The sequence below is a fragment of the Peromyscus maniculatus genome, chromosome 3 (assembly GCF_049852395.1).
Source record: "Peromyscus maniculatus bairdii isolate BWxNUB_F1_BW_parent chromosome 3, HU_Pman_BW_mat_3.1, whole genome shotgun sequence".
NCBI lineage: Eukaryota > Metazoa > Chordata > Mammalia > Rodentia > Cricetidae > Peromyscus > Peromyscus maniculatus.
The window spans coordinates 147,892,882-147,907,338 of record NC_134854.1 but is presented as its reverse complement, the minus strand read 5'-3'; the positions used below and the strand labels follow the sequence as shown (position 1 = coordinate 147,907,338).

Here is a 14,457-nt window from a genome sequence, read left to right as displayed (position 1 = left end):
TAGTTTTCAGGTGGCAGCATTATTTGGAAAGATTGGAAACTTTAAGACTTGGGGCTTTGGCTTCATTGAAAAAACATGGGTCACTTAGAGGGAGGACATTGAGGGTTACAACCTAACCTCACTTCTAGCCTAAGTGTTCTCTTTCTCCTCTCCTCTCCCTCCCTCCTTCCCTCCCCTCCTCTTCCTCCCTCTCCTCCTCCTTCCTCCTCTTTCTCCTCCTCTCTCCCTTCCTCCCTCCCTCCCTTCCTTTTTTTCCTCCCTCCATCTCTCCTTCCTGATGGTGCCATGTAGCCAGCAAGAACTCTACACCCCAACACCACAGAGTCTCCAATGAATGGACTCACCACCCACAATGCCTTTCCACCGTAACGGACTGTATCCCCTCAAACCATGTGCCCAAATAAGTCTTTGCTCCGCTGAGTTGTTTCTTGCCGGGTAGGTACATAGTCACAGCAACGGGAAAGGGAACTAACACATGAGCTCTCCTCCTTGGCTCACATGGCTCAGCCTGCAGTTGGGAAGCAACTGGACCAAGCCATTCCCATCTGCTGGCTTTCTACTCTTGTGGGGAGGAAAAACAAGCTTTCTAATGTGTTCACATAGGGCTTTTCACGATCCGCTCCACACCTACCTGTCTGAACGGCTTCGTTTTTCTATTTATCAGTGAGGCTTTCTGCCTCATTCTCCCCCTGCCCCACTCTGTCCTATACCATACAACACCCTCCACCATGGTGTAAGCATACCTGGCCATCCCCTGGAAGGGTGGGGCTGCTACGTACAATCTTCTATATCTCTGTTCATCCATTTCCCAGAGACATTTAGCTTGCTGTGCACTGCAGGGATGTTGGGATTATAAGGCTGAATAGAATGCAGTCCTTTGCAACACGTCCTTGGTTCTCACAGGGAAGAAAGATAACTAACAAAGGAAGACCAAAGCCCTCCGCTCTGTCTAGCGGTATCAGGAAAGGCCCCAGAGAACAGGACTTGTTTTTTTTTTTTTTTCCTAAGAACTATCTCACTATAGCACAGGCTATCCTAACTCACAATTCTCCTGCCTCTACCTCCCAAAAGCTGGGGTGATAAGTATGAAACTCATCTGGAGGGGAGGCATAGGCACCTGCAGTGAGCAAGGGAGGAAAAGAGATTCCAAGAGGAAGGCAGGCAGCCCTTTGGTCCTGAGAGGCGATCCCTGGGCTCCTGAGATCAAGGACTCGTCTCTGCCTCTTCTTTCCCACCTACAGTCCTGCTGGTTGCCAGCTGTGTGAAGTCTGAAGCACAGAAAGGACCCTTTGAGATATTAAAGTAAACATTTTATCATGTCCTGGAAGGCCTTTATCATCTTTTATGTTCTTTTCAGCTTTCCTAATACTTTCTCCTGCTTGGTCATGCTCATGTGTATGCTTGCATTCTCTCTCTCTCTCTCTCTCTCTCTCTCTCTCTCTCTCTCTCTCTCTCTCTGTGTGTGTGTGTGTGTGTGTGTGTGTGTGTGTGTGTGTGTGTGTGTGTGTCATTCCTGCAGCTCCCATGGGATGACATGCTTTTCCTCTTCTTTGGTCTTTGGTATTGTCTTTCTTTGATTCTGAACATCTCTCTCCAGCTCCATAACCATTGCCAGACCCCACTGTTAATATTCAAGGTCATAATTTATATGAATGCAATATGATTTTAAGCAGAGGAGTAACCTAACATAATTAGAATTACATTCTAAAGACCACACTGGCTCTAGTGAGGATAAATGGGGTGTCTGTGGAAGAATGGATGGGAGATGGGCATGGATAGACAGAGGGCTCCTCAGGGCCTTACTGCTACAAATGACCTTCATGAATGGAGGGACCTTTTGTTGCATGGGTCACAGTGTTACTATAAAATCTTCATTGTCTTGGGACTTAGCAAGCAACTGAGCATTCTCTTTCCTAATGCCTCCATCAGACATAAACACTGATAGGCTGTTAAATTTCCAGATATCTGCTGGAACAGATACCTGAGTTACGTCAACTGAGGAAGAGGAAGAGTTTCTTTGGGATCATGGAGGTTTCAGCCCATGGGAAGTTGTCTCTGCTGCTTTGGGACCTATAGGAAGATAACCCGGGATGGTACAAGTTTTTGGTGATGGAAGCTATGTCTGCCTCATAGGAGCCTGCCTGGAAGCCATAAAAGTGGAGACACTGGGGTTCTGATATCCCTTTCAAACACATGGCCCCAAATACCTAACCGCATCCCATTAGCCACAGCCTTCTGGAACCTTCTGAAACTTCTGAAGTTGCCCCATATCCACGTAAGATGGCAAGTGGAGGGCCAAACCTTCAACACATGGGTCTTTGAGGGACACAGAAGATCCAAACTGTAGCAATTCCTCATTAGCCAAACCCATTCCAAACCTGATCTCCCTGGCAGGGTCAGGCATCTTGTTTGTATCAACTCAATTAACCTTTGATAATCCTATGAAGAATATGCTATTTGTGTCATATACTCAATGACAAAATCACAATTTAGAACCCAGACAGGTGGCCCAAATGAACTTACTCATTGGTAGCCCATCCTACACTGTGGTTTGGAGCATGACTGATCAAATTAAAGTGTACATGCCCTCCTTTGTCTACTGTGAGGAAACAGCCTGTCTACAAAATAATTGGTCAAAACTGTTCTACTAGCTCATTAATTAAGCCTGTTTTGAAAGAGCCTATCTACAACATAATTGGTCAAAACTGTTCTATTAGCTTATTAATTAGGTCTGTTTTGCAACAAGTTCACTGACTCTGTTTGACATGAAAGAACATGATGATGCATCATGAAGAATGAGCAAATGTCACTTCCCCCATCCTGCCATACACACACACACACACACACACACACACACACACACACACACACACGCCATTTTGGTTGACCTCATCTCTTTGGTGAGTTCCCTCAATGTTCCTCATGCCCCTCCACCACCCACAAACATCTCCCATATCTGACCACCTCTTTCTCCTGAATGTATCTACAACTTCCCCTAACATACTGAAGATGAATAGTCAGAACTAGAGATCGTGGCCTGTACATTAAATTTGGGATGGATTTGTATTTCACTGATGACCAATGATACTGGCCATTTCTTCACAGAATGTTGGTCACTCATGTATCTTCTTTGGAGACATACAGATTCTTTGCTCACTTAAAATTTTGGATGACTGTCTTTTTGTTGTGTAATTGTAAGAAATATTTACATATTCTGGAAACAAGCTCCCTATCTGGTCCATGACTTGCAAATATTTATTCCATTGTATGGGTTGTCTTTTCACTACTTGATGGCAAGGCATTATTTGGTTTTTGTATGCAGAATATGTGTGAGAGAGAAAGAACAAAAGTAAAAATGAGAGTGAGAGACAGATAGGGGAAGAGAGGGAGAGAGAACAGAATGGGTGCATGCATGCCATGGGGGTACTGTGGAGGTCAGAGGACATCCTTGGGTGTCCATCTCACCTTCTACTTTGTTTGAGACATAGTCTCCATTATTGTTCATGGCTGCACACCAAGGTAGCCAATCTGCAAGCATCCAAGGATTCTCTTTTCATCTTCCCATCATGGCACACTGGGATCACAGACACTTACATAACCATGTCCAGTAGTTTTTCATGTAAATTCTAGGAATCTAAACTCAGTCATCAGGCTTGTAAATCAAGCACTTCCCCCACTGAGCTCATTTTCTCAAATTTCCAGCATTTTATCCACCCATTCACAGTGTGTCTACTATGTGCCAGGTGCCCAATATCTACCCCCCAGCCCCGTCTTTGAGGGGCTCTCCCTGTTTATACTGTGTAAAAGTGTAAAAAGGTTGTTAAATTTATCATGCTGGGAGAATTTGGGGATGGTATTATTGGACAAGACTGAAATATAGGCATTTGAGATGAGTAGTACATCAGGGAACTATCCACATTGATGGCAAAACTATCCATGTAAGATATATAGTCTCCTCAGCTAACTGATACATAGCAAACACACTAAAAATAAAGCAATGTGGAAAGTATAACAATGTTCACTTCTTGCAAGGGTAACAGCCCAGGGTTGGTAACAAGGGTGGTGGGTGACTCTTTTCCAGGGAATTTTCCAGGGAGCCTGGATGAGGGAGGCCAGCTGATTTCCACATGACGAGTTGCTGAAGGGAAGGAGCGTGGAGGAGCTGGCCAGGAAGGGGTCTATGGGCCAGACCCAGAAGTAGTGAGCATCACCCTTCATGGTCTGCTGCCTAGAGCTCAGTCTTGTGACCACATCTAACTGCAAGGGAGACTGGGAAATGCAGCCTAGCCCCATGTTCAGGAAGAAGGGAACATGGAACATGGACTCAGATAAGCAGCGGCACTCTTATAACAGGGACCTACAAGAAAGGGCAAGTTTGGTGTGGCATGGTCCCACTTAGGGTACTATATTCAAATTACAGATTTACACATTTGTCTCCCAAGGTAAGGTATGAGATGTTCAGATTTCAGCACTCAGGACAAAGTAGGGTATATAGTAAGTTCTTATTAAAAAGTTCATGAATGGTTGTAATTTTTGGATCAAGAATGGTAATGCGTCACAGGCTTGTCCTCAGGGTGACAAAAATAGGGCCTAGTAAGAGGTCTTTAAGACACTGGGGGCGTGTCCTTGAAGGGGATTGTAGGACCTCAGCCCCCTCCTCTTCCCTCTTTGCTTCCCAGCCATGAGCTAAGTGTCTTCACTCTCCCATGTCTGCAATGGGTTGCCTCAACACAGGCCCAATGCAATTTGGCCAACTGATCATGAACAGAGCCTCTGAAACTGTGAACCAAAATAAGTTTTTCCTCTTTATAATTTGATTCTCTCTGCTCTTTTGTTATAGTAACAGGAAACTGACTAATGCAAACAGTGGGCTGTGAGCCAGCAGCTGGTCAGCTGGTTCTGTTGCTTCTTGAGACCCACATGGAACATCATGCATCTATGCTGCCAATAGAGAGGAAGGTGCTTGCTTCCCTCTTTACAACGGCAGGTGGCCATGCATCCAGATCATATAGCAAGTATACCAAGTCATTCGGGCACAAATTTTACCTATGTTTTGTGACATCTAGCATCTGGATTTCTTTGGTGTATAGAATCTATTCCTAGCACTATGACCAAGTCTCTGATGTATGTTCCATAAGTTAAGGGGCAAAACTGAAGCCATGCAGGTAAAAGGGCCTAATGTCTGTTGTGGCACACACCACTTCTCTAGTCCTGGAGTCAAACATGCTCATGGTTTGCCAGGTGTGATGGCTTTTCCTTCATCTCTAGTGACAGGCTTCTCTGGCTCCGGGATTCATGTAAAACCATGTGGTACACTACCTTTGAGAATGACTATACTACAAAATGTGAATAGTGACAAATATTTCTGAGTTGGCACAGAAACTGGCACCACTATAAATTGCTAGCAAGAACATACCATAGCACAGCAACTTTGGAAAATGCTTTGAGATTCTTTGAAAAAAGTAAAGCAGAATTGTCATGTGACCTGGTGATTCTTCTCCCAAGTATATACTCCAAAGGAGGAAAAACTAACTTTGTGCTTGATAGGTGAAAGAAGCATCACTCACAGTATTCAGGAAGTAGAAACCCAAATGTCCATCAGCTGACAAATGGAGTAACAAAATGTATTACATGCTTACAAGGGGATATTGTTGAGCCATAAGAAAGAACTGAGTATTGACCCATGCCAGGAGATAGCTGCACCTTAAAAGCATTGCGCTAAGTGAAAGAATCCAGACACCAAATGCCATAGAGCATAAAGTTCCATTTATGGTAAATATCCAGGATAAGTAAATCTATAGCATAGAATTAGATTGCTGCTTTCCAGGGAACAGAGGGAAGAGGGGAAAGGTGTGTGATTGTCACAGAGCATGAAGTCCCCTTTAAAATGATAAAACATTCTAAATTAGATTTGGGAGTGGATTATGCAACTCTATGAATATATTAAAACAAACCCATTGGATAGATAGGTTTTATGGTATGGAAATTATATATGAATACAGCTGTTTTTTTTTTCAAATAGAATTCCTAGAACTGAAAATTACAATGACTAACAAGAATAATATACAAGATGAGCTTAACTGAGGAATATAGAAAAATGTTCAGCAAAGTTAAAAAAAAAAAAAACAGATCAGTGAAGGTAATCTGGAGAGCAGAGGACTCAGGCGGGAAAGTGTTTGCCAAGCCTCAGGGACAGCATCACACAGGCCAGCACACGTGTGGTTAGAGTTCCAGAAGGAGGAGAGAAACAAAAGGGGACACAAAAAATGCTGCAGAACGACTGACTGAGTCACCAGCGTGTGGACAAAATACAGTAACTTCTAGCTCTCAGAATTCCAGCAAACTCAACTTCTCAAAAAAGTCCAAAGAAGACCACAACTACGTGCATCACAGTCAAATGACTAGAAAAGTGGGAACAAAAGCTTATATAATCCACCAGGCTAGAAGAGACTCCACCCGGTTAAAAACTAAACTAGGAACTAAGGCCAGCTTCTCCTCCAAATGCTGGAGATCACTCAGGGAAGAGTCTGAACAGAGAAAAGCCCACCTGTATTGTACAACCAAGAGAAACAGCCTTCAAAACAGAGGATGAAAGGAAGGCGTATTCCTGCAAGGCACAAGCTGCAAGAGGCTGTCACTGGGAGAATGACACCCCAGGAGGCACTAAGGATGGTCTGCGGCTGAGAGGAGAGGTCAACAGGTGGAAACCCGGATGAGAACAATCTGCTAGGTGTGGTGGCACACTCTGGGTGTGGTGTCACGGGCTTGTAATCCCTGCACTGGTGGGGCTGATGTAAGACCATGGAAGTTTGATGCCAGCCTGGGCTACACAGAGCTTCTACAGCGAGACACTATCTCAAACAAGGGAACAAACCAATAAGCAAACAAATAAACCGAGCCTGAGAGAGGTATCACAAAAGACACTGAGTGAGAGCCACTGGTCTACATGGCATATTAAATGGTTTCCTATACGTTGTACTTCCTCTCCCATGGGAGATTTAGCCAATTAATCCATTATCATATAAACCCAGTGGCTTGCAGTCAGCCATCTTAAAAAATGTAACAGAGAGGAGCTGGAGAGATGGTTCAGCAGTTAAGAGCACTGGCTGCTCTTCCAGAGGACCTAGGTTCAATTCCCAGTACTCACATGACCATCTGTAACTCCAGTTCAAGAGGATCTGACAACCCCCGGCCTCCAGACTCCAGGCATGCACATGGTGCACAGACATACATGCAGATAAAACATCCACACACATAAATAAAATAAAATTTATAAGTAACAGAGAAGACTGGCCCACATGAGACTAAAACAGAAACATCTATTTTAAATGATCAGAAGCCACACAATAAATATCCATGGATAAATAATACTCTTTAAAACCTACTAATGGGTGTTAGGGATTTGGCTCAGCAAATGGAGCTTAGCAGGTGCAAGGCCCTGGGTTTGGTTCCCAGCACTGAAAATTAAAATAAAATCTATTACTAAAACTACAGCTCTTTATGCTGGACAACATCTTACATAAGTATTGCTAAGAATTGTTTTGAGGAAGCCTCTTGCTATGCTCTCTACATTGGCCTGGAATTCATGGTTCCCTTGCCTCAGCCTCCTGAGTGCTAGGATTACTGGCATGTGCCATCACACCCAGCTTATAACATTTGTTTTAAAATTTAATGATGGTGAGCTAGTCTCCTTTTATAGACAGTGAGAGCCATGTGACTTACTTCCTTTTCTGACCTGTCAGAAAGTTCATAAATTTTTCTCAATGACAGTAGCTATTCTTAGTCTAGCTAAGTGCATACCCCTATCCTGCTTGGGCTTGAGCCCTTTAAATAAACTATCCACGATGATTCCAGGTTGGAAGTGGTGTCGGGGCGCACAGCCTCCCCAGTAGTATGACCACAACATTTAACTAAGCCCCTTGCAAAATCAATGCCTCCTTTAGCAGCCCCAGTTTTGTCCACATTTCCTATTCTCAATTACTAGTATCCACACTTCCTCCTAACGACTTCTTTCAAATAGAACAAAAGCAATAAGGTGAGTTGGTAGGGAAATATGCGGTCCAAGATCAGATCCAAGTTTTAATTGTGGCTTCATCCTTCAACGACAGAGGTTGGTGAGCATGTGATCACAGCCAGGGCCCTTAGCTTCTCTGAACATCAGGTTTGCCTTCCCTGAAGTAAGCTGAGTAGTGACTCCCAGAGTTACTGTGCCAATCATCTGCTATGTCAGGTACATGGAGATACTTGATAAAGATCAGTCTTGCTTTTCCTCTGGATCCCAGGAGCATTTGGCCTGAGCTGTAGGACACAGAGTCAAACTCACTTCTTACCACTCGCCTACTGATCACGCTGTTCCAGCCACTGGCCGCCCTATCACTTTCATGACATGGGACCTATATTTCCTTTGCTTTAAACCATTCTCTAGGTATCTCTGTGGCTTCTTTTTTATGCACTGTCTGTTCAAGCTCACCCCCTTCCTTAACCTCCTGGCCACAAATAGAAATTGACAGAGATTGGTGCTACTCTGTATCCCCCCTCCCCACCAACCCCAGTCTCTAGCTGTCAGATGCATGGTCTCCATTCTCCATGTGTTCTAGAAACACCATGCACAGACTGGGATAGGCTTAATTCATCCAGCAGAAAGGAGCCACTGAATAGAAGGACAAAAAAAAAAAAAAACAATAATCAGATCCTCAGAAAATAAGAATAGAGATGCTTCCTTGGGGCCCAAATGCCTCCTTCCTTCTACTTCTATCCCACAACGGCAGACAAAGAGAAAGTGCACATAGAAATTAAAGCTGAACCTGGGTTAATGTCTGGAGCCCATCCCCAACCCTCAGAAACCTCTTCAATCGGTGGCTAGCACAAGAGTGCTAGGACACATAGAGGCATGTCAGAGGACAGAGGGGCTGCTAGACAGAACCTTCCCAAGGCGTCAGATCCCAGCACAGCAGCATGGCAAAACAGTAACAGAATCACACAGGCCCTGGAGGTCCTGCTGCTGGAGCAGGGTGACAGCAAGCTTCCTTGAGATTTGGTGTCAGGTTGCAAAATTCAGACAGGTAAAGGGATCAAAGAGTGTCACTGTTATCTTAAAAAGCTGTTTTCTCCATCCTAACAGTAACACACACACACACACACACACACACACACACACACACACACACCCTTCCAAAGATCTTCTTGTCCCACTGGCCTTTGGGCTGAGATCTGACCTTGCTCAGTGGGACCTCCTGCCCTGGGCCAGGGCCCACAGAGTCCCTGGGAATACCTGTTCACAAAGTGACTAACACTTGCCTTCCAGTCCCTTCTCCCTGCTCCTGCCAAAGCCATAGGCGCCTCCCACTCCAGCACCAACCCCGCAGATCCCATTCCAGGCAAAGACAAGCTCCCAACCACATCTGTCTGTTGATTCAGATTTGGAGGGGGTGCAGTCAAATAATAGCCTTGTCCCGGGAACTCCACCTCAGTCAGCTTCTCTTCTAAGAAACACCTGTGGGAATGTCATACATTCCTGTGCCTGCCTGCAGCCAGGTAAAATGACTCATGCCAGGGCCCTTCCTAAGGATGGTTTGGGAGAAGAGGCTTTCTGAAACCAGAAGGCCACTTTGGGAGGCTGTGTCCTCAGCAGACTGTCGTGTCAACCTGGCTCCTGGATTACTTACCCCCAGACTGGACCACGTACAGAGACTGTAGCAAAGAGAGGCAAATGACAGGTGGAACTGGTGACCAGACCCTGAGAGGGGACACTGGTCCTTGATAAAATGTGTAAAGAAACATAAAAAGTCTGGGGAATTACCTGGGCACCCTCACCTTCCCCTCCACAGAGGAAAAGGGGTCAGCTTGTCACACCACCCTTTCCAGAGTCACCTGAAGTCACTCATCCCAAAGGACAGGTGTTAGAATGCCTTCTCCTCCACATCTTCCCTCAACTTTGTGAGCTGCTGAGAACCAGGGTCCTGGGCAGGGGAAACTTACCTCGTAGCCCAGGGGCTGCCATAGTGCTGGCTCCAGAACGCCAAGCCCCAACTGGTGGCCCTTGGCTGTATGCACTAGCCTCTAGACAGGCTTATGCGGCTGCTGCGGAGTTAATTCCATCGTGGCTCAGCTCAGTCTGGACGCGCCTGCCCCTCCCCTGCGGCTGCCACCTCCTCCAATCCATCCCTCTCCCTTGACAGTCCCCGCGCTCCTCCTGCGCTGAGAGCTAGCCTAACATCCAGAAAGGATCCCAAGCTCAGGTGCAGCCCGGTGACACGCTGGAGTCATGGGCTGCGGGCCAGGGAGTAAATGCTGCTGGCGCGCTCCTCCACCCGGAGCCTGAGCAAGCGCCACACGGCCGGCTGGCTCGCCTGTGATAATTCAGCCGGATTATCTCATGAACCGTCTGGCTGATTAGTTTCCAGTCCTGCCAGCGAAGCCTCCTTCCTGTGGCCCCAAGGGTCACCACTCTCCAGGCTACAGCCCTGAGCAGTAGTAGTATGGACTTAAACAGCACAATGGGGCCCCTTCACATACTCTACCCCATCACCAGCTGTCTGGAGTAAAGCAAGAAAAAGCCAGCCGCAGGCCTGGGATAGAGGACAGGTGCAGGCACACAGGAACGCAGGGCAGAGAGGAGAGGGCGTGGATTTACTCAGTTTCCCTAGGAGACTCTAGGACAATTAAGGGGGGCAAAAGTTAAGCTGTGGGACAAGGGTAATGTAATTTCCCTAGAGTGGTTTAGGGACCTGACCATGGACAGAGGGGTGAAGAGGCCTCCAAAGGGCCATTCTCAGTGATGTGAGCTGCATTCCAAGACGCCACAAGCAACCTGTGCTCCTCAATACCACGGACCCCCCCCCACAGAAAAGCATTGTCACCATCACGTACACTATAATGTGCTGTGATCACTGACTCTCAGAGACATCTGTACCCTCTTCTACAGAAGACAGTGGCAAAACACAGAGGACAGAAGGCATCAGGGTCCAACCTCGAGGCTTCATTCTATAAACTTCCGGTAATAATATTTATCTAAAACTCTGGCTTCTTCAGGAGTCCCTCAAGTGCTTCGCGTTATCCCCTGGGTTCATACTTCACTCCCAATCTTCATTCTATGATGACTTCCATACATCCTCTCACACATGAAGAGGCTAGAGCCTGCATGTCCCATGTCCCAAAGCAGGCAGCCTGCTCAATGTCCCTGCTCAGAACCCTCCACAGTTCAACTTCTCTCACCCTCTTCTTTCCCTTCACGATCTCCTACCTTCACAGTGCCCTCTTCCTGCTTCCAGGGATGCTCATTTCCATCCCTAAATGAATAAAGGGGACCCACCTACCATTGCTCCTTATCCATCTTTTAGCTATCCTCCCCAAGGAGTTCTTCCATGGCATTCCTCTAAAACCTGTTTGGGGACCATCCTGGTTACTCTTCTATTGCTGTGATTAAACACTCAAAAGCAGTTAGGGGAGGAAAGGGTTAATGGGGCATAAACTTCCAGGTCATAGTCCGCCATTGAGGAGAGTCAGGGCGGAACTGAAGGCGGGAACCTGGACATGGGAATCATGGAGAAATGTTGCTTACTGGCTCTCTCCAGTTCACTCCAGTTCTGCAAAGTCCCACCTGCTAGGGCTGGTATTTCCCACAGTGGGCTGGGCCTTCTGACAGCAATCATCAATCCAGACAATTCCTAGCAGACATATCCACTAGCCAGTCTAACCAGGGCAATCCCTCACTTGAGGGTCCCTCAGATGACTCTAGGCTCTGTCAAGCTGACAGCTGAAGCTCACTAAGAAAGGATTCTATCTCATTTGATCTAAGAGTGACCACAGCTAAAGGGTTCCTACCATGAAGGGCAGACTCTCCCTTTGGAAACCTGTAGGTACAGGAACACAGATGTGCACATAGACACACATGTGCATTACACTCATGCACTGGTTAGGATTTGTCTACTTGACACAAGCTAGAGTCATCTGGGAAGAGGGAACCTTAACTGAGGGATTGTCTCCATGACATTGCCTTTAAGAGAATCTTTGGAGGTGTGGGTGAGAGAGAACTGGCCCCACCCATTACCTGGGCAGCATGAGAGAGCTGACTCCAGTGGCATGGGCACAGGAGAGTTGGAGGGCTGACCAACTCAGCTACCACCCAGGTCCAGATCCAGGGCTTTTGAGTTGGCCCACCCCAACATCTACCCCATCTATGACCTGCTGGAGCACATGGAGGGACTGGTCCTTCAGAACCATAGCCACAGGATCTCCATGACTCAGGACAACAGCAGGATCTCCTAAAGGAGTCTCAGTGAAGGTCCAGTATTGACGGTATAGCCGAACCATTGGACCAGACCAATGACTCATTGCGATGAACTTTTGCAAGTAAAGCCGTTTGGGCAAAAGGGTAGACTGTGTGACACACCATGGCTCCCAATGCCATTATGACAAACAAATATGTGATGGAGAGGCTGGAAAGATGGAGGAGAGAAATGGTACCTGTGCAGCAGAACTGGAGATGTGACAGCTATGATGGGTATGAGAGCAGGCTGTGGTTGTCAGAGGAGCAAGTTGTTGCCCAGAAGGGTTAGCAAGTTTTTTTTTTAATTTTTTTTTCTTTTGGGGGGTAGGTTACAAAAGGTGGAAGGCAGATACGGAAGGACTTGGAAATGAGTAGGACTGGGGTGCATGATGTGAATTTCACAAAGAACCAATAAAAAAAATATGTAAAAAGAAAAATCTTCAGAGCATTTTCTTAATAAGGATGAGGGAGGGCCCAGCCCACTGTGGGCAGTGCCAATCTTGGGCAGGTGGTCCTGGGTTCTATAAGAAAGGAGGCTGAGCAAGCCATGATGAGCAAGCCCTGATGAGCAAGCCATGATGAGCAAGCCAGTGAGCAGCTCCCCTCCATGGCCTCTGCATCGGCTCCTGCCTCCAGGTCCCCAACTTGAGTTTTTGCCCTGCCTCCCTTCATGATGGCTGTGAGCTATATGCTGAACTACAAACCCTTTCCTCCCCAAGTTGCTTAGGGGAGGCATTTAATTACATTAGAAGAAAGCAACCTGGGACAGCCCACCTGTTCCTCGTCCTATGTTCTCAATTGAAACACGGCTTTCTTGACTTGGATTTTCTCTATGGACTAGCACCAAGCATTCATCATTCAACCACCAAGGTCGGGTCACAAGAAAACTGGCCGGCTGTCCTTGTCCACAGGCAGTGTTAAGTGATCAGTCAGAAGAGTGACAGTTAATCCTGTCCCTGGATCTGGTTTCCTCCAGAAACTGACCTTACAGGTGACTCAAAGTTGGGGAGGACGGGGATGTGGAGAAATGACAACCTTTGAATTATTAAGCAGCCATAGGAAGCATTCATCTATTCTTCCCTGTGTCTACCCTACTCAGCTCCACCAAACCTGCTCATCGTCATGGCGTGTGCCCTGTGACAGAGTTTCCTGTGCGCTTTGTCCTAGGCAGTGGCAGGTGCTAGAAACCTAGGGATGTAGCAGCCGCTGATCCCCATGAGAGTGATGAAAGCCTCTACGAGCAGCAGGGACCGTGGTGCTCTGGCTGAGTGGCCTGGGAGTTCCTGTCTAGATGTCAAGGCACTTGGGGTTTGAACCTGGACCTGCCATCCAGAGACTATGTAACCTTCGCAAGCCATTTAACTTTTCTGCGCTGTCTTCATCGCCTGTGCAGGGGTTAGAGAGAGATGGCAGACTAGACGCCTCAACCCTTTCTGACTCCATTGTCCAGGACTCTCATGAGATAAATCTCCCCTATGTGAAAGTCTTGGAATGAGCATCGGTACCCATCAGACTCCCAGAACGCAACCAGGACATTCCTTTTTTCTCCCTTCCAGCTGGAGTCCCTCCCGTTCTGCCAGCAGGGACATGCATGTTTTTCCCACACATTTCAAAGAAAGACCACCTGTACCTGGGGGTGACAGTACCCCCTAGGGATTTCAGAACTAGATGCTGTTTGTTGTTGACGCTACCCTTCCACTAAGGATGTTTGGAGCAGGTAGGGCCTGGCAGCTAGCCTAAAGCTCGGAGCACTCAGCATGTCAGCCATATAGATGCAGGAAATCCCCCAACACTCTACCAATGACGTTGCTGGAGTCACTTGTCCCTGCCTGTGAGAGTGGGTTTCTCATTTTTATGCTCATCGCTTACACTAGAGCACTTAGACGTCACCTAGGACAATTCAAGCTTTATCTTAGCACAAATAAGTGATCCTCACTACTGTATAAATGAGATGACCATGCTAATTTTACAGATAAGGAAACTTAGTCCGGAAGCCATGTTGGGATTGTTGGAGACCATACACTTGAGTGAGGGCCATAGGTAGAGCCCAGGTCTGCCCCTGAGCCCGGTGCCCATCTGCTGTCATTGAGCCCATGATGGGACCTGGCTTCTGCACCCGCTGGCATCCAGTCTCCAGGTACCTCCCTCCTGCAGGGGCCACTAAGGTACATAGGGGATCTGCCATGCCT

The 14,457-nt window shown here is 46.9% G+C and overlaps 1 protein-coding gene across 1 annotated transcript in view; it reads right to left on the bottom strand.

The window, feature by feature from the left end:
* Positions 1 to 10,055, bottom strand: part of Ano2 (anoctamin 2) — a 343,664-nt gene extending 333,609 nt beyond the window's left edge. The window contains exon 1 of the mRNA XM_016006375.2: positions 9,979 to 10,055. Within this exon, the coding sequence (XP_015861861.1) occupies positions 9,979 to 10,000 (22 nt within the window). The 5' untranslated portion in view covers positions 10,001 to 10,055. The remainder of the gene's footprint in view (positions 1 to 9,978) is intronic.
* Between the last annotated feature and the right edge of the window lie 4,402 nt (positions 10,056 to 14,457).